At 40.0% G+C, this 21,328-nt stretch overlaps 1 protein-coding gene across 9 annotated transcripts in view; it reads left to right on the forward strand.

Annotated features, from left to right (window-relative positions):
• KLF12 (Kruppel like factor 12) overlaps window positions 1–21,328 on the forward strand; it is a 249,267-nt gene that overhangs the window by 118,905 nt on the left and 109,034 nt on the right. For 5 of the 9 annotated variants that reach the window (XM_040425358.1, XM_040425351.1, XM_040425352.1 and 2 more), the window contains one exon: window positions 17,914–18,052. In XM_040425358.1, the coding sequence (XP_040281292.1) occupies window positions 17,936–18,052 (117 nt within the window). In that variant the 5' untranslated portion in view covers window positions 17,914–17,935. The remainder of the gene's footprint in view (window positions 1–17,913; window positions 18,053–21,328) is intronic. The other 4 variants (XM_040425353.1, XM_040425355.1, XM_040425359.1 and 1 more) reach the window with 1 other exon arrangement.

Raw genomic sequence — 21,328 nt, forward strand, 5'->3', positions numbered from 1 at the left:
CAGATCTCAACCCAATAGAGCATCTTTGGGATGTGGTGGAACGGGAGCTTCGTGCCCTGGATGTGCATCCCTCAAATCTCCATCAACTGCAAGATGCTATCCTATCAATATGGGCTAACATTTCTAAAGAATGCTATCAGCACCTTGTTGAATCAATGCCACGTAGAATTAAGGCAGTTCTGAAGGCAAAAGGGGGTCCAACACCGTATTAGTATGGTGTTCCTAATAATTCTTTAGGTGAGTGTATGTGTAGCGCTCCAATGACAATACTGGTACAACCTTACGAACCTTGTGAATACTCTAGTAAGCACAACCTGCTGCAGCACCTGGGACGCCGAGCTAGAGCGGTGATCCCGTGAGTCATCGCGATTCAGCGAGTGCTACTACAATACAGACGGCGCCCGTAGACAGCCGAGGGAGACAGCTATATGTGGACTATATGAATCGAAACAACATCAATACCTTTGAGCACAAAACTATAAGGTTTTTTGGGCTGCGATATATACTGCTATATGTATACTGCACTATACCATAAGTGACAAGTACATATTATTAGCAGACATATATACAGCCATACAGGAGATTGATATAGCAAGAAACCTATTGACTTCATTAGTTTTTCATATGATGTTTCAATGGGATTTTATTTTTTTGATTTTGTTAAAAGTATATTTTGTTTAGGAACATATTAAATATTTTAATAGACATTTATGCTTCTGGATGGTTCCTAATGAAGAGTGCCTGTCTATAATAATCAATTTCATACGCATGAATACCTAGAGTCCTATCTAGCCCTATAGGACCCTGGTACTAATGGCAGGGGCAAGACTACCTGTTCCTCCAAAAGGAAGGACGAACAGGAGTCTCCCTCAGGCCTAATTTAAACAATTAGGGAAATGCAACACACACATATAACCAAAACAAAATACAAAAGGGAAAGGAAAGACTTAACTATAAAGGAGCTATTGAAGTACCAGGAACTCAGCCAAGAGCCAAAAACCAACTATCCACAGGTCCAACAGAAGCTATAAACTGCACAGAATTGTGGGAGAAGCAACAATAAATAAGGAAGGTAAAATGACCACAATAGCAACACCTGGAGGCAAGAGGTGTGGCCAGTATCAGAAAGAACACAGACTCCTATTGATCCACAAGGAAAACTGTCTGATCAAACCACGTGTTGCCAATCTCACAGATCTTCTGCCACTCACTGTCGCCGGGATGTCCGGGACACAAATAGTCTCTTTAAAAACAAATTCCACTGTAAGATTCTTTATGTTTAAGAAAAATGCAAATTTTTTTGGAAGCAAAAGTCTTCTGGTGTGTGTATGCACACAACCCGTTTGGGGGGGTCACGTGATCCTCCAATTTTTCAAATTTCACCAAAATCTAATTGCTAAAAATTCATATTTTACCAGAATTTTTGGAAAATTTGGGTTGATTTTGAGTGGTCTGGAATAGATTCACTTGTCTCTAACTTACCTGTACTATTGAGTTTTATGCAAAGTTTGTTGAATGGTTAGCAACCGTTTATGTCTGGTTTTAAAATGTTTGACTACTATTACATAAAATCAGAACGTTGTGAGGTACTTCTCATAACATCTAGACGTCTTCCTTGTACCCCATCTTGTGTGTCCTCTTCTCATTCCCCTAGTTAATATATAAATACAAACACTTTACTTAGAAATCCATCTTGCTCAGTGTGTTCATAAAAGGGAAACTTATTTTCACATTTTTAGGCTTTAAACCACTCTCATAGCATTACATAGAATGATAATAGGCCTCTAAAGACGTCACTGCCTGAACCGACCCTTGCAGCATAAAATAAACTAGATTAGCATTTTCTGAAGGAAATTTATAGGGGGAGATTTATCAAGATGGCACATTCTGCACTTTATCCCACTTTATCCCCTGCACTGCTTCTGCACTGGCGTAGGATGCACCTAACTTATGACGCGTCAGTTAATTTGATCAGTTATTGTGAGCCAAAACCAAGAAAGGATGCAAATCAAATCATTACAATTACACCTTATCTCTGACTTGGCTTCACTACTGGTTTTATCTCACAATAACTAATGGAAATAACTGACCAAATAACTGAAATGTGAACTCATCCTTAGGGCTTGTTCACACGACTGTGCCGTGTTTTGCGGTCCACAAATTGCGGATACGCAAAACATGGATGCCGCCTGTGTGCCTTCTGCAATTTGCGGAACGGACGGCCCTTTATAGAAATGCCTATTCTTGTCCGCAAAACGGACAAGAATAGGACATGACTCATAATTTTTGCGTGGCCACGGAACAGAGCAGCGGATGCGGACAGCACACTGAGTGCTATCTGCATCTTTTGCGGCCCCATTGAAGTGAATGGGTCCGCACCCGAGCCGCAAAAAATGTGGCTCGGATGCGGAACAAAACCACGGTCGTGTGAATGAGCCCTTAGAGGTATGTGATGCTATATTACCCTGTATGTTTAGCAGCGCTGTATGTAATGTCCATCTAGATAAGTCTTTAAAGCCTCATGCACAAAACCGGATTTCCAGTCCACATCCGATCTGCATTTTTTGCAGATCCATTCATTTCTAAATCCATGTGCCTGGGTCTCATTATATGGTGTGGCACATTACTATAATGTATGGGAGAAACACAGAGACATTTTACTGTGTAAGCCTTATATAGTTTAACGTCTCCTTGTGGCCCTCAACAAAGGCTACAAAGAGACATAATGTATACTGTATGGGTGCAACAAAGAGACAGAATGTATGAGGGGAAATAAGGAGGCATTACTGTATACTGCGTGGGGGCAACAAGGAGACAATATACTGTATATAACTACAGTATGATGATTCTTTGTTGCTTTGTTACATTTTAATGTCTCCTTGTGGCCCCATAGAGCAGGGATGGCCAACCTGTGGCCCTCCAGCTGTTGCAAAACTACAACTCTGAGCATGCTCGGACAGCCTACAGCTATCGTTCTACAGCAGGGCATGCTGGGAGTTGTAGTTTTACAACAGCTGGAGGGCCGCAGGTTGACGATCCCTGGTCTACAGCTATCATCCTACCACAGGGCATGATGGGAATTGTAGTTTTACAACAGCTGGAGAGCCACAGGTTGACCATTCCTGCCATAGAGTATAATGTCTACTTGTAGCCCCAAGTGTTTTTTTTTTTTTTCTTCTGGGTATTTATCGTGATAATAAATAAATAAATAAATAAATATATATATATATATATATATATATATATATATATATATATACAGTACAGACCAAACGTTTGGACACACCTTCTCATTCAAAGAGTTTTCTTTATTTTCATGACTATGAAAATTGTAGATTCACACTGAAGGCATCAAAACTATGAATTAACACATGTGGAATTATATACATAACAAACAAGTGTGAAACAACTGAAAATATGTCATATTCTAGGTTCTTCAAAGTAGCCACCTTTTTGCTTTGATTACTGCTTTGCACACTCTTGGCATTCTCTTGATGAGCTTCAAGCGGTAGCCCCCTGAAATGGTCTTCCAACAGTCTTGAAGGAGTTCCCAGAGATGCTTAGCACTTGTTGGCCCTTTTGCCTTCACTCTGCGGTCCAGCTCACCCCAAACCATCTCGATTGGGTTCAGGTCCGGTGACTGTGGAGGCCAGGTCATCTGGCGCAGCACCCCATCACTCTCCTTCATGGTCAAATAGTCCTTACTTTCAAAGTTTTCCCAATTTTTCGGCTGACTGACTGACCTTCATTTCTTAAAGTAATGATGGCCACTCGTTTTTCTTTACTTAGCTGCTTTTTTCTTGCCATAATACATATTCTAACAGTCTATTCAGTAGAACTATCAGCTGTGTATCCACCTGACTTCTCCTCAACGCAACTGATGGTCCCAACCCCATTTATAAGGCAAGAAATCCCACTTATTAAACCTGACAGGGCACACCTGTGAAGTGAAAACCATTTCAGGGGACTACCTCTTGAAGCTCATCAAGAGAATGCCAAGAGTGTGCAAAGCAGTAATCAAAGCAAAAGATGGCTTCTTTGAAGAACCTAGAATATGACATATTTTCAGTTGTTTCACACTTGTTTGTTATGTATATAATTCCACGTGTTAATTCATAGTTTTGATGCCTTCAGTGTGAATCTACAATTTTCATAGCCATGAAAATAAAGAAAACTCTTTGAATGAGAAGGTGTGTCCAAACTTTTGGTCTGTACTGTATGTATATATATATATATATATAATTATATCCAAAGAAAAGGCAGCACTCCAACTGTGGTGAAAGGTGATGACCCGTTTATTCCCTGACAACGTTTCAGCACACACAATGTGGGAATATTTTTGATATCGCCCCAAACCTAGCTGTGCCCCCTTTTGAAAAGTGGGAGATGTGATTGTTTTTAAAAAAAAGTTGCAGTTATAAATTGCAAACACATTCAGGTTCAAGGGTGATGATAACTCTTCCCCGTAGTGCTTGAAAAGAGTTGACAGTTTGTGTGTGAGGGTGAGAGAGAACAGACGTGTGCGGTGTATGTTAGACTGTACTTGGGACATCATCCACGGCTGTTAAAATTTCATTCACCAAACATTCTGCCATTCATTTCTATGGGGGCTTCTTAAATTAAAACTTAAATTATTGAAAACAATAAATCCAATCAACTCCAAAAATACATTGTCAGCACCGAGAGCTTGGAAACACAGTTTGGAGTCTGTACGTTAATCGGTTCAGCCTGTCTCAATTGGGAAAGACTGGCAAAGAATAAAATATAAGAAGATGAGGAATTACAATATAGTGCTTTTTTCAAGCACTATAAAAATGAAGTTATAAATCAGTGTGCTTTACCTGTGATGTCGGGCACGGATGAAGCCAAGGACAGGAAGTCTCCCTTCACTGTGCATATGTTGGATGCCACCAGAGCAGATTTATACAGACATGCAATTCATTATTTTCTATATTTGTGTTTAATCCTTGTTAAAATATAGTGAATTCTCCAGTTTATCAAAGTCATTCTGCACCAAAGCCTATGTTGCTTCTTTTTTACTATTTTCCTAAGCAGTGACTTAGATCTCTTACTTTAATGTTTGTACATATTATAAACATTGTAATGGCATTCCCATTATCCTAAAGCATATATTATTTGAAAAGATTGAAAGCTATGAATGTAGAGTCCTTCAAGGGTTTTTAAAATAATGCAGATTTAAATTTCAATGTCCTGTCTGAGCTGAGCATGTATGTGTCAGGAGGAATCAGAAGAAGAAATAGCTGTCGATGGAAGGAGCCTGCAGCCGACAACAATTCAAGATATATGGCCATCTTTACACTTCAAGCATCTGCAGTATAGTGTAGGCATTTTATAGCCATAGCCTAAGGGTACTTTCACACTAGCGTTATTTTATTGCGGTATTGAAATCCGGTAAAGGGTCTCCATACCGGAAAAAATGCATCAGTTTTGTCCCAATGCATTCTGAATGGAAAGCAATCTGTTCAGTATGTGTCGGGATGTCTTCTGTTCTGTCTCTTGTACGGTATTTGACCAGACAAAATACCGCAGCTTGCTGCAGTATTTTTTCCAGCCAAAATCCCGGGACACTACCGCACTTGCCGGATCAGTCATTAATTTTCATAGAGATGTATTAATACCGGATCCGGTACCAAGTGTTCCGGAAATTGCCACCTTGCCGGATCTGGTTTTACGGTCTATTTTTGCTTTTGATCTTTGAAAAAAATTTAAATACCGGATCCGTTATTCCGGATATATCACTGGATCCGGAACAAACATATTTCCGTTTGCCGGATCCGGCAGGCAGTTCCATTGCTGGAACTGCCTGCCGGATCCGAACAACGCTAGTGTGAAAGTACCCTAACCCATCATAATAGTAGGTTGCTGTACTGTGTAATCAATGAGTAGAAAGAGGACAATCTAATTAAGTGATACGTTTTATTGACTAGCTAAATTGATTAGAGATGCAAACCTTTAAGACAGCTTAGGTCAATTCTTCAGGCATTGAGTTGACATGCTACTGAGACCAAAATTGTCTTGCATTTTTAATGTACTCAGGCATTAAAAGGTATCACTTAGCTACAGTGCATTGTCCTACTCTGTGCCAGTACACTTGAGAATGCAGTTTTCAGTGAAGCACATTCTATAATGGCATCTCTGTCCTAGTTCTTAATTAAAAGAATGCCCAAATCTATTGTGTGTGTGTGTGTGTTTGTAAAATATAAATATATATATATATATATATATATATATATATACATACATACATATTTTTCGCTTTATAAGATGCCCTTTATAAATAAAAAAAATTAGTGCATCTTATAAAGCGAATGTGACAAAATCATGGGGGCCAGCGCATTGCAGAAGCTAATTAATTACCGGTAATAAATGAGCCAGCCACCTAGAAGGAAGTAGTGTGGATGGGCAGGGACAGTGAAATGTTCTGTAGTGTTGGTCAGGCAGCGCCAGTGAAGCGTTCAGTGAAGCTTAATGCCACCAGCCCGCACATCCTTGCTGTGCAACTGGGGTCCGTTCCAGACGAGAAGAGAGGAGAGCCACATAGTCACATTTAATATAAACACTTAGACCAATGATGTTACAGTGCCTGCACAGTGTTTATAATAAATGTGACCATAACCCCCCTCATCCATAGGAATGCACTCATGTACTGCAGGGCCTGGGTGTAATCTTAAGGATGATGGGAGTTATGGTCACATAACATAAGTGTTTCATCCACAGATCCCCCATAACAGTGTGTCACCAGCAAATCACTCATAACTGTGTGAAATATTATTTTGTCATTTTATTAAATAATTTAGCACACCTTTTAGGTTTAAAATATTTTTTTCTTATTTTCCTCCTGCGTCTTATAAAGTGAAAAATATAGTGTATCTGTAAAAAAAATATATATATACACACACTGTTTTCAGAATGGAAGCCACAGTGCTATCTTGTATTTTTCATATGAAGCATACCACCAATGCCCAACTTATCATGGAGTCCATCAAACTATGTGGTATTTTGATGGAAAAAAAAACATTGACCCACATTCACTAATGCACCTTGACACTGTTCTAAACTGTGCCAACATTTGGTAAATTTTGGCACAATCTGGTGCATTTTTGGATCAATTTGGCTCATCTAGTTCTTGAGAAGTTCTGTGGATCTAGCTTGAAAAGTGGGTGTACCAAAAAAGGGGCATGGCCTAATATGCAACATATGCACCACAATATAAGGCTAGTTTCTTACTAGTGTTAAAACTGTGTGGCAGGCTGTTCCGGCAGAGGAACAGCTTGATGGAGGTGATCATGTCTGGCATAGCTGGATACTGCCTTTCCCTGGTGGTGCCCATTGAATATAATGGGACCCATCAGGGACCGGAACGAATCCCAGCACTCTTGCCAGAAACAGGCCGGATCCTTGCCGAGTTCCATTATAGTCAATAGGGTCTGGGGGGGCTTCGGCCCTATCAAGCTATGCCGGATATGATGAACAGCACTATATTTACATGATCTGCAACAGAGGATCTAAAAGTAAGGTGAAAAAAGCCTGATCTAAAAAAGTACAATATAAAATGAATATGCACAATAGTAAAAAAACAAAAACATAATTAAATATGCCTTTTCTGCTTCAAGGCCCATATTTCTTTTTCTAACCTGACTGGAATTATAGTAGATGACAGTGAACGAACAGTTAAACTTCATATTTGGTAAATAGCCTCAAAATACTAAAAGGCACATTAAGCTCTAATCATATTCTAACAGTTCATTAAACCTGCCTCTTCGGAAGTGTTCCTTGTGTCTACTTTATCTCTTCATTCTTTCCGCACAAGGTAGGATAATCTGTGTGCTATCTAGCCTTGGCCTCCTCAGGGACATATAGCAGCCTTTGCTCATCCTTCTTTGTCTGCAAACTAGTCAGCCGTAGGGATGTTTTATTGCATTGTGCCTGTGATCATGCAGTAAAACTTCACCGTACTTCTTAAATCAATGTAAAAATCCGCATGGTTTCTATTCGCTATGCTATTTGGCAAACCTACCTTAAACCACCAAACAGTGATTGCCCAGTGTTCTGGACCACACCTATATACTTAGAAGACACTAATAAATTGATAGAAAGCTGGGTAAATTAAATGAGCGAAACAACTGTTCAACAGTTGTTTCGCTCATTTAATTTACCCAGCTTTCTATCAATTTATTAGTGTCTTCTAAGTATATAGGTGTACTGTTCAATACATTTGAGAATATCTACTGTACATTAGAGTTTCCCAAACTTTTTTTTTCCCTGTGGCTTCAAACATGTACACTGGTACACAGATTTCCTGGAGTATGGACGCATGGGAAACCTCAGAAGCACTGTTTTCTAGTTAAAAACTCTGTGCATGATACAGTATTGCACACAGAATGAGACCCACAATACGTTTTTCTGCTTGAGACCTTAGGTTTCAGCAGCAGTCCGGAGTACCATTGGGCTCTAAAGGTCCAGCAGAAGACACCATTTAAAGCTGATTGAAGACTGTCACGGACGGCTAGGGACATTTTGGGTTGATTCACACATCTGTTATTACTATGGTCTGTGTAAAAACATACTGACCACATAATTTTGTTCTGTATAGTGACTTTAGTCCAACACTGTCAGTAGAAACTAATTTGTAGGTGCATTTTCTAGCTGGCTCTCGGGGTCCTTTTACATGGCCCAGTGCTTGGCCAATAACAAGTGCTAATCGATGATATAAAAGCTGCCCAGGGCTCGTTCACATTTCCTTTTGCACAACCAGATTCCCTGTTTACATAGGCCTACGGATGAATATTTTAGGTTGGATCGGGTGCTTAGTGGCACCTTTGCATGTGGCAATTATTGGGAACAAGCATTGGTAAGAACGTTCGCTCCTGATAATTGACCTGATGCTCAGCTGGTGTAAAAGTGCCCATAGAAATTGGCCAGCCCTGCTCATGACACATATTGACCACTAAGCTGAACCTATTAAATGGCCGTGTATAATAACGGCTCTTGTGCGGCTTCAGAATCATCCAGGCATGGTATTCTGGGTGAGACTTTGTTTCTAAAGCGTGTAACAGAAATGATATTTGTATTTCGCTGCTTGTTTGCAGATAACTAGATTACCAGAGACATGAAAACAATACTGTGCTGGATAGAAAGTCCATTCTTTCTGCACCGAGCGAATGGCAGTATTACAATTACCTGGCAAAGTGAAAGGGTGCTGTAAATTGAAACACCTAGTAACAGGCAACGCCAAGTAAAATTACATAGATTATGTTACCTTTTGTGTTGTCCAGCATGTGAACCATTCTTGCTTTCATTCTAGTGACTTCAGCAGAATAGGAGAGGTTTGCTTTTAGGTATACTATAGACAATATAGAAGATAACTACAGTCTGAAAAATTGAAAAAATAAAATATAGATTTCTTAAGCTAAACCTGTTAAAGGGGTTGTCCAAGATTTTGATCTTGATCGCCTATTTTCAGGATAGGTCATCAATATCTGATCTGTGTAGGTCTGACTCCCAGCAGCTCATGTCCATTCACTTGGCCTAGGCCATGTAACAGTGAACGTGTTGGTAATACCCCATGAAGAAGAGCAGCACTCACCAGGGAGCCGCAGCCTCTTCAAAAGCCGATTTTAGGAGTTCTGGGACTTGGACCCCTACCAATCTGATATTGTTGACCATTCCTGAGGATAAACCATAAATATCAAAATCTCGGACAACCCCACTAAATTTAGAAACCTTATTGTATTACAGTACTCTAATAAATATTGCTCCAACAAGACGTTATGTGTCGCAGAAAAGTCGCGCAACATTTTTATAATAGTCAATGGTGTTGCACTGCGACATACTGCGTCCGGGACATAACAGTCGCAAAAAATCCATCCAGGTTGGATTACTGTGCGACTGTCGTGTCGCAATGGGACACCATTGACTATTATGATAAAAATGCTGCGCGACTTTTCTGCGACACATAACGCCTGGTACCTCGGTACTAAAGCAGACTTAGGATCCATGTTTTAAAATGTTTTTAAAGTTTAAAAATCAAATCCCGAAGTTATTCACCAAATTCCCGCAAGACTTCGGGATTAACAAATTTGCCTTGCTTGAGCAAATCTCGGAAGCAAATCTCCGTACAGCAGTCAAACAAAGCTTTGACCGAAGCGACTTCAGGTCTGTGATAACACTACCTATTATTATAAAAAAAAGTCACGCGAGATTAATGAGACATGAATGTCACAATGTAGTCAATGTCGAGCAGCCCTAGCCCTAAGCCTCAGGGCATTCAGATAATTCTGTACTCACCTTACCTTATCCCCTATGAACGTGCAGTTTCTGCATCAGACCTATAACCCATAAATTCTGAACCATGAGGTTCTGTGATTGGCACAATGACTTTTTTTTTTTTGAGTTTTTATTAAAAATGTAATCCAAGAGCAATGAGTAAGTAGCATAACAGCACAACTACATTTTTTACCTAAATGCAGCTTACCCCTAAGCCACCCCTGACTCTGGTACTAAACTTAACACCATTGCAGAGGTTTAATGACATTAAAATCAGAACCCGTCCTCTTCTGCTCCCAATACCACTGTGATCAAGCATAGTGGGTACATGGGAGTTCATCCTACATCCTTCCTTTGTAGCCTGACTTTCTTAGTAGTTATACTAAAGGGCTGTAATAACCCAACCTAGGTATAAAGAAATACTCCCTCTGCTAGGTCCTTGCTGAAAACATTGAGGGTGTCATGATTCAAGGGAAGCAGCCTTACATTTCTGTAACATGGGAATCCGGGTGCAAAAAAGGGTCCAAGATTGACCGCCATCCCACTTTAAACTAACATCTAGTTAAAGAAAGAACTTGTGTAAACTGCCCATTTGTGTGGCTTTTCATTAACATTACAGAATTTGATCCAGTGGAAATCCTTTTGGGAGATAACAAATCTGTTCTGCTTGCATCAAGCACTGATCCAATGCCATATTTGCTTCCTTCTATATGCACAGCAGACCTAAAATAAGCACCGACCTACTTCACTCTAAAATCTGTAGACTGATAAATTTAGAAAGGTCAACAGTTAAAGCAGATAAAAATCTAAAAAAAAAAAACTGCGAGATGACTGCAAAATAAAGTGTCCCATTTAAGGCTTAATTGAAGAAGTAGAGAACAGGATGTGATGCCAGAATATTGAGGTGAGATAGTCTGAAGCAGGTCAAGTCCCTGAAATCCAGCCAAACTTGCAGTGCTGAGTTGTCACATTGTCAGGGATATTAAAGTCTCGCTAAGACATGATTGCTCTCGAGTAGATATATAATTGCCGTTCTGTAGCACACTGCTTTGTGAATTATGGGTGCTGTACACTCGAATGCACTGGTACAAATTACTGCAACCTCCCATTAAGTACAAATAGCAGATAATACCGCTCTCTCGCTTTATATTGCAAGCTTGAAGCATTCTCACTGTGACATTTAAGGGTGTTCAGTCTTATTGTGCATTAGTGTACTGCTGTATATCTACTGCGAAGAGGGCAATGATAAGAAAGAGCTTTTGGGTTTCTAAAGAAGGAACATTCTATAACCTAAGGTCATCCAGTAGGAAACGGAATCAGAACACAAAAATAGAAAGGACGTCTTTCACAAGCATCCCCCCAGGATGGCATTACCCATCATTCTAAATTCTGGTTTAGTATATACATGACCTTAGATAAACTCTGATGCGTTACACTGGAACCGCTCCAGCTTTTTTGGCTGGAAAGTTGCATCAGTGCATACAGGAACTTTCAGATCTAATAATTATTTTCTCAGTGGTGCTTAAAGGGAATAGGTGCCCTAAAAATATATTTCAGACTAAGCTGGCCACCATATAGAGTAGTTACCCTAAAATAACCATACCTTTCATGTGAAAATTAGGTCCTCTAATCCTAAGAAATGTTTTATTTTTATGCAAATAAGGTTTTAAGTGCCCCATGGGTGGGGTCACTCCATTCTGTGCACTTGGCTTCCCCTATGGTACAGCAGTGCTACTGGCTCTATAGAAGCATTTTTTAGGATTAGAGGAGTGTATTTTCACATTACTTGTCATGTTTTAGGAATTTTGATTTTGAAGTTTCTGAAATAGATTCCACCATCATCTTAACCGCGTCACGTTTTTTTTTCTTGATCATTAGCTGTCCCTGCTGCTATTGTATGGTGGCAGGGATAGCTAATGACCACTTTGTGATGGCACAAAGTCAATATGGGTTTGTATTATTGACCTATTGGCCCTCTAAGTGCATTTGGGCTGTAAGACTGGGCCTCTTGGTGTCATTTTGCTCTTGCCTATCACTTATATTACCTTTTATAAACATACTAGCAGAAGGACCCGGCTTCACACGGGTATATTTAATCTATTTTATTTAATGTTTGTGTGTGTCGTTAAAAGATATCGACAGTATCCCCCATAACAGTGACCTCTACAGCACCCGCCCCCTTAACAGTGACCTCCACAGTGCCCCGCGACCTTAAAATGTGACCTCCACAGCAGCCCATCCTCTTAACTTTGACCTTCACAGCAGCCCGCCTCTTTTAACAGTGAATTTCACAGCACCCCACCCCCTTGACAGTGACCTCCTCAGGGGCCTGCCACCTTAAGTGACCTCTACAGCACCTGCCCCTTAACACTGACCTCCATAGGGACTGTCCTCTTATCTGTGACCTCCACTGTTCCCTGCCCCCTTAACAGAGACCTTCACAGCACCCGTCCCTTTACAGTGACCGCCACAGTAGCCCGTTCCCTTAACAGTGACCTCCACAGCAGTTGCCCCTTTAATAGTAGCCCCTGCCCCCTTAACAGCGAATTCAACAGCGCCCTGCCCCTTTAATGCTAGGGCTACACGGCGACATGTGTCTCAACAATTTTTATAATGACATGACACTGCGACATGCTGCGACTGCGACACGACAGTTGCAAAAAATCTATCCAAGATGGATTTTTCTTCGACTGTCGCGTCGCAGTGCAACACCATAGACTATCATTATAAAAATTGTTGCGCAACACATATTGCAGTGTAGTTCTGCCTTATGTGTCGTGCGATTTATTGTGTATGGCAGTTGGGATATGTACCTGAGTGCCAAATTTGGTGAACATCAGTCCAGTCATTTGGTCACACATAAAGGACAGACAGAGAGAAACTAATTTTTACATATATATATATATATATATATATAAGAGAAATGGGAAGTCTCATGTCAGTATATGTTCATAGTAGTCTCACTTTAGTATCAGTTTTAGTATAGTTTTTAAAAAAAAATTATTTACTTCCTAAAGGAGTTTTCCCAAGAGATTTTTATTGATGGCGCCCCCCCTCCCCTGCTTGCCATTGACATCGCAGCTGTGAGCAGGTATAATTACAAGAAGCCATCCCACTCACTTCTATAGGATGGCTCCTTCTTATTCAAGTGTATAAGAATGAGCCATCCCACTGGAGTGAATGGGGAGGCTTCTTGTAATTACACCTGCTCGCCGTTACGATGTTGACGGTGAGCAGGTAAACAATGAAGGAAGGCTGAGCTGGCACTATCCCGTGTGTTGGACCCTCGCTGATCTGATATTGATGACCTATCCTGAGGAGAAGTCATCAATAAAACTATCTCGGGAAAACACCTTTAAGTGTCTTCTCCTAAGTATTTATGCAATACTTCTTCCAGAATGGGATACGTGATGCAAGAGAACTGCTCTGAAAACCATGTAGGTATTAGGGTTATATAACTTAGTATCTGGGAAGAGGACAGGGTCAGCAGAAGAACTGCCAAGTAAGTGTGCATCCTGGGAGTTGTTTCATAACAGCTGGAGTGCCGAAGGTTGCTGATCTCCAGAAGAGGGTATGCAAATGAGCTCTTGGCAAGCTCCACCTCTAGCGCCACCAGATGTAAGGTAGCTATCCTAGAAGTCAATATTCGACCTTTTAAGCAGACCTTGACATATAACTTGGATAATAATTAAGCCGTCACCTCATCTGCAGACACCTGTTTCGGGGTGATTGCCCCTCATCAGTGCAAGGCAAAGAGTACCAGCATGTCATCTGCGGACAACTGTTTTGGGGTGATTCTGCTCTGCACTAATGAGGGGCAGAGTACTCCATAATAAGATATAGTTAAGCCAGGAGGATATGTAATATCTTTGGAATTGTATACTAGAATAGGGACATTTTAAATTAAGGAAAAACTTACTAATTAAAATCTGCCAGAACTCTAGCATATTTTACACAACCCCCCCTTCAAAAAACTGGGGTACATGCTTTGCACTTTGTCTGACAATGAAGAGTGGCCAATCAGGAAAGGGATGCAGTCTGCTTAAAACAGTGTGATGTAGTTTGCTCCAAAAATGCCAGCCAAAGAGCCAAAATTTGGTGCAAATTCTGGTGCAAAATAAGGCAGCTGATAGATGGTATAAGCTTAGACTAGCCAGTCTAAAGGTATGCTAGAGTTATCATCCAGTGTCAGACGCCGGGATTCGTATAGCATTTTTAGACTGTCTATTTTACAGTCTAAAAATTTGGCTGTGTTAGAACATCTGCCCCCTGTTTCATTTGTATGTCATTTGTTTTAAATTAATTTTAAAGAAAAATGTAGAAGAAATCATATTAACCTTTATGTCACTTATACATATACAGATATTGATTGAATGACATAGAAAGATTTGGCATAGGACTGTGAGTGCATTGCACTATAACAGAGCAGAAGCAATGCAGCATGGTTATGTTCTGAAGGCTAAAAGTTGATGTTCCTTTTGTACTTGGATGAAGTTGTAGTTATGATTTATTTTAGCAAGTTAAACAGACATTTAGAGAATCCTATTTTAACTCTGGTATTGATGTAACACGATCTAGTCAGAGATCCTCAAGTAAACATTGTAAAGCATACTTTAATATGCATAATGGAAAACTCCCCATGGAGTTAGAGTTGCAGTGCTAACTTACTGTGGAAGTTTCCATAGTCCCCTGGCAGGTATTCGAAATGCATCTCTGATGCATGCTTCTGTTAATCCTAAAATAGCTGGAAAGCTGTCCTTAACCATTTGGATACCAAGATGTCTTCCCAGAGACAAACAATACCACATATGTGTAGGCTTTTTTGTGTTTTAATACTGAAAAGATAAAAAAAACTTTGAAAACTTTTTTTTACATTGCTATATTCTTACCGCCATAACTTTTTTGTAGTTTACAGTATGTCTACTGAGTTGTGTGGGGCTCAATTTCTGCTGGACAATCTGTGTAGTTTTTATTGATACCATTTAGGAGTGTGAGACTTTTTGATCACATTTTATTTAGTTTTTTTGGGGTAAGAGAAATTATGAAAAAATGGCAAATAGGCAAATTAGATTTTTTTTTTCATTACACCATTCGCTATACGGGATAAATATTTTTATATTTTATTAGTACAGGCATTTACGGATGCGGTGATGCTTATGATGTTTATAATTTTTATTGTTTATGTCATTATTTTATCCTTTTTATCATATATAGTCATACTTCTGATATATATGAATGCATAATAAGTGGGAAACTACTACAGATGTTTTAGCCTTAATATCTTTACACATATTATATATTTAGAATATATAATATATTATAATATATGTAAATATATTATGGCTAAAACATCAGTAGTAGTTTCCCACTTATTATGCATTCATATATATCAGAAGTATGACTATATATATATATATATATATATATAATATATTAGTAATTACACATTTATTTTGTGCCATACATTTTTTACAATTACAAAAAATATATATAAAATATATAAATCTAATTTAACCTCTATTTCTGAAAAAGTTTGACAGGATTTGAACTCACAGCTTCTGCATCACAGCCCAGAACTTTATCCACTACACTACATAGCCAGACACAAAAAAAAAATATGAGACTTCTATTGTAGAAGTACAAGTTCTTAGTAGAAGTACAGTACAGTAGAAGTCTCTTATTTTTTTTTTAGTAGTAACTATGCAGCTATTTTAGCTGAGTGGTTAAGTGCCTTGCTTCTAATACAGAAGGTCGTGAGTTCGAATCCCGGCAGAAACTTTTCTGAAATAAAGGCTAAATTAGCTTTAAATACACTGGGGTGTCCCTAAGCATTGACTCCATATATAGACATAGCTATATATGGAGTCAGAGCAGGGACTCCTAAGCCGAACTAGAGTCCCGAAACCCTCCCCTCTTCAGAGCAGGGGGTGCTTAGGGTTCTCCCATTGACTTTCGTTGTGTTCGGTAGAACACCCGAACATTGCAAAGTGTTCTACTCGAGCACCCGAGCACTTTGGTGCTCGATCAACACTACTCCTTATGTATATATTGTAGTACTCTGAAGAAGAAAAACGTTCAGTTATTTACTGGATACTCGCCTAATAAATTAATACAGCACTTCAAAGCAATCAAGTGGAATACAGGAGTATCTTTTATTTATTACGTTTGGCCTGGGAACTTTCTCCTGCTAGCCACGATGTTTAAGTTGGAGTGCCACCTAACCCTTTACAGAACCTAACCTCTCTTGACATGTCTGTTTTTATTAACTACTTGCATAACGTATTAACAATTGTCATCTATTCCTATAATTGTGTATTGTACTGGGTTTTTCAACATTTTGCTTCTCTGATGAAGTTATATTTTGACAACCCCCAGCATAGCGCCATAGTACAGGAGGCATCAATTTATGGTGCCTTTTGATCTGCTTACCGCAAGAGAATGTGTATTTAAAGGGTTTGTCTCACTTCAGCAAATGGCATTTATCATGTAGAGAAAGTTACCGTACTACAAGGCACTGTCCATATTGCCTCCTTTGCTGGCTTGATTAAATTTTCCATCACATTATACACTGCTCATATTCTGGGTTCATAGCCATTGCTGAAGCACATACACGATATGGTCGGGACAGGAGATGCTGCACATGCATGCCTATGTGTGCTCTCACCTGAGAGGCCAGCGCTTTTTCTTATATTGTAGAAGCACGGCCACCGCTGCTGGATTGCAGGGTGGTCATAACCATGGAAACAAGCAGTGTATAATGTGATGGAAAATGAATCAAACCAGCAAAGGAGGCAATATGGACAATCACAATACATTAGTAAGTGCCTTCTTTTAACTGTGTCTACATGATAAATGTCATCTGCTAAAGTGAAACAAACCCTTTAATGAATTTTGTGTATGTATGTATACCTATATTTAGCAAGGGATACTTTACAAGATAAGTTTGGAGTGTTTTTTCTTTTTGCAAAGTAAACATGCTATGGGGCAGACCTACTAATACTGTCTAAAAGTGGTATGTTCACATGAATTTTGAAAATCCGGCTTCAAAAATCAGCAAAACTCTGTGTAAACGGGCCCTTAAACTACACCAGATCTGCAATTAAGTGTCTGATGCTAGAGGATAAATTTGTCACATGTTTAGACAGTTTAGTCTACATTTACACCACCAATAAGTTGGATTAGTTTTATAAAAATGCGCCAAAAACTTTCCAGCGCATTTAGGCCATGACCTTTTCTGAGAAGCCACATCCCTTCCCAGTAAGCCATGCCCCTTGTCAGATGTGGCATAAAAAAAAGTTAGCAAAAGTGTCCAAAACAAATGGTAAATTCAGTACAAAGCATGTATGCCAGTTTTGTGGTGCAAATTGTGCCAAAAACTGGCGCATTTTCAATAGTATGTCTGCCCTATGGTGTCCTTCAGGTGTAGCTCATAAATGTGGTGTGAATAGAGCCTTATTCTCTGTTTTACAAGCATCTTATAATGCAGTTACTTCAAATAATTTTTCTACCTGTAAGTTATTAAAAATCTGTTGTCCTAAAATGTTTAATAGAATTTTACATGAAATATAAAATATTTAACACACAAAAAGCACGTTGGTTCACACTAGTCTTTTTATTCTTTTGTAGAACAGACGTCTTTGAAAGCAGAATGTTAATGCTGGACGGGATGCCGGCAGCAAGAGTAAAAACCGAACCATTGGAATCTGAGCTGGACGGAATGCCGGCAGCAAGAGTCAAAACAGAGTTATTGGATTCTGAGCAAGTGGTAAGCAGACTATTAGATATCATGGGAGAAACTACCAGGGTAGCAGGCATAGCAGTTGCTAAGGGGGCCCACTTGTACTCACCTATAAGTGCCTTTAGTGATGAGTATTAAAGTGGCTACCACATGGTTACCCCTGCTGATTGCATTATTCCTTCTGTGTGCCATTATTTTTTTGCATCATTCCTTTGTTGTGACATCACTGTATTATCCATTTGTTGGGACATCAAGTATGCATTATCAATACTCCAGACTAAAAATAAAAAAGGATATATTGGCTCCTAAACTGAAAAATTTAGGAGCGAAATTTCATTTTTAGTTGTGAGTCAGCTCTACGAAACATATCGGAGACTACAGCACCTCTTACATCCAGTGACATCTACTGTGATGTAGATGTTCTCTTTCCTCATCTCCTCTGTTTGACCCAAACCGCCATGACAAATTCTTTCATCTGTGTTTCGTCTCTGTAGAGTTTGTTACACAGACATGTTGGATTTCAAAAATTTTCCATCAAACTCCCCAGCCTGGTGTCCCGACAATGACATTCTGCTGCCACTCCCAATACTGTGCCCACTGTACTCCCCAAAGCCCCCAAATACTATACTGCTGATAAGATACTGACCCCAGTAGAAATAATGTCTGCAAATGCCGCCAGTAATAATAGTGTTCCTTTAGTGCCTCCAGTAATTATTATGCCCCTAGAGTGTTCCCCAGTAATAATAATGTCCGCTTAAATGCCCCAAGAAGTAATAATAAAACCCTACATTGTGCTACCAGTAATACCTGTATAGTGTCCCCCAAAATAATGTCTCCTAATATGCCTTTGTAATAGAAATGCCCCTACAGTGCCTGCAGCATTAATATCCCCTATTTTCCCCCAGTAATAATGCCCCTGTACAAAAAATACTGCTATAGAGCCTCAGTATTAAAATGCCCCCAGTGCCTCCAGTAATGCCCCATATAGTGCCCTCATATTAAAAAAAATTCTCTGTAATTCCACCTATAGTGCCTAAGTATTAAAAGTCCCCAGTGCCATCAGTAATGCTCCTTATACTGTCCCCAGTATTAAAATTTCCCTAGTGTGCCCCCAATAATGCTGCCAGTTATGCCCCCCCCCCCCCAGTAGTAATATCCCTTACAGTGCCCCTCCAGTAGTAATATTCCCACAGTACCTCTTCATTGGTAATGTCCCCCACAGTGCTTCTCCAGTAGTTAGGTCCCCCTTAGTGCCCCCCCCTAATAGCAATGTCCCCCACAGTGCCCCTCCAGTAGTAATGTCACCCACAGTGCCCGTCTGATAGTAGTTTCTGCCACAGTGCACCACTAGTAGTGAGCCTCACAGTGCTCTCCTTCTCTCTTCAGTAATATCCCCCACATTGCCATCCAGTAATGTCGCTCATAGCGCTCATCACTCCACATCTTCCCCAGTAAAGTCCACCAAAGTGCCCTTCAGTATTTATGTCCCCCCAGTGCTCTCCTTCCTGACAGTAATGTGCCCAAGTGGAGACTGAAAGAAAAAAAATAAGGAAAAAAACCAATACTCCCCTTTTGTCCTGTTCGCCGGCTGTTCACAATGCAGACCCTACCCTAACCTCTTGTGGTCTAAGGGCCTAGGATGGTGGGACGCAGATGGCAAGATGCACACACGTCACTGCACTACATCCTGGCAAAGGCGGGTGTGATGACGTCATTTCAGTCGCCATCTGGAGGATTGATTATACCTGCATGTGCATTGTATATATATTTTTTTCCATATGCAAAGTGTACAAAGTGACTTTTTCTGCATTATCCTTATGCGTTGGGGAGACCAAAATAATCATAGGCTTTTCACGTTTAGAAATCGCTGCTCAAGGTGGTCATGGGGGATTGGGCCCATTCAAAATTTGCTATTGGACGAAAGTTTATATAGAAAAAATATGGAAGGTATCGAAAAAATACTGCAAATCCGTTTACTGTACTATTAATAAGGCCTCATGTACACGACCGTTCCGTTTCCACATCCGAGCCGCAGTTTTTGTGGCTCGGGTGCGGACCCATTCACTTTAATGGGGCCGCAAAAAATGCGGACAGCACTCCGTGCTCCGTTCCGTAGCCCCGCAAAAAAAATAGAACATGTCCTATTCTTGTCCGTTTTGGGGACAAGAATGGGCATTTCTACAATGGGCCGCCTGTTCAGTTCCGCAAATTGCGGAAGGCACACGGGCGGCTTCTGTGTTTTGTGGATCCGCAAGAAACTGAACGGTCGTGTGCATGAGGCCTAAATGGTAATTATTCTTTGTAGAATTCAATATCAGCTTCAGGGGATAATTATTTTCCATAGGAAAAGGATTCCTTTATCCTCCTGTTTGGATTTAAAAGGGTTGGTCACTTTCTGGCTACTGTTGACCTATGTGTATGTAACATAAGCCATGTTCCCCTTATTAGACAAATCTTCTGTGCTGTCCACATAGAGGTTCTGTCCATAAGGTGGCTGCTAGTGGAGAGTCAAGTGATCAGACACCTCACTCAGCCTCCTCCATTCAGACACATTGCACCTGCACTAGACTCCCAACAAGTGCAGTTAGCGGGTACAGTGTATATGAATGGAGAAGACATCACATAGAGATGATTTACCGGGTCACCTTACCCTCCTTCAGCAGCCTCTTTACAGACAGGACCTCTGTATGAACAGCATAGAAGACATGGCAAACAAGGGGGCACACCTTTGAAATAAAGAAAATTTCAACAGAATTTTAACAAAGGCTATAATGTCTATCCCCCTATATATCTACCCCCTTTGTGTAAAGTTCCAGCACAGATGGGGTCATGTGTGCCACTGCAGCCAATGACTGGCTGCAGCTGTGACGTGACCCCCAAGCAGCATGTCACTTGGTGAGGAGTATATCAAAAACAGGAGTAGGATTACAGAGAAGTTCACACAGAGAGGATATTCAAGGATTGATGTTGAGAAAGTTGGACAGGAGATAGGAAGAATATGAACAGTGTCATTGAGAGAGGGAAAAAATAAGACAAAGTGAGAAAAATCACATGGTGTAGATTTCTGCCTACAATAGACATGTTACTGGTTAAAAATAAATAAATAATAATATATTTTTGTGACATCCTTAAAGGGAATCTGTCACCTATTTTGACCATATAAAACCGTTAATATAGCAATGTGCAGTAAAGTACCTTCATTCCTGCATGGGTCTTCTTTCTTTTATTCCACTTTTCATTCAGATGAAAAAGCGATTTTTCTGTTTGCAAATTAAGTCTCAAGGTGCCCAGAGGGGCATTATT

Source organism: Bufo bufo, chromosome 3, assembly GCF_905171765.1.
Source record: "Bufo bufo chromosome 3, aBufBuf1.1, whole genome shotgun sequence".
Taxonomy (NCBI): Eukaryota; Metazoa; Chordata; class Amphibia; order Anura; family Bufonidae; genus Bufo; species Bufo bufo.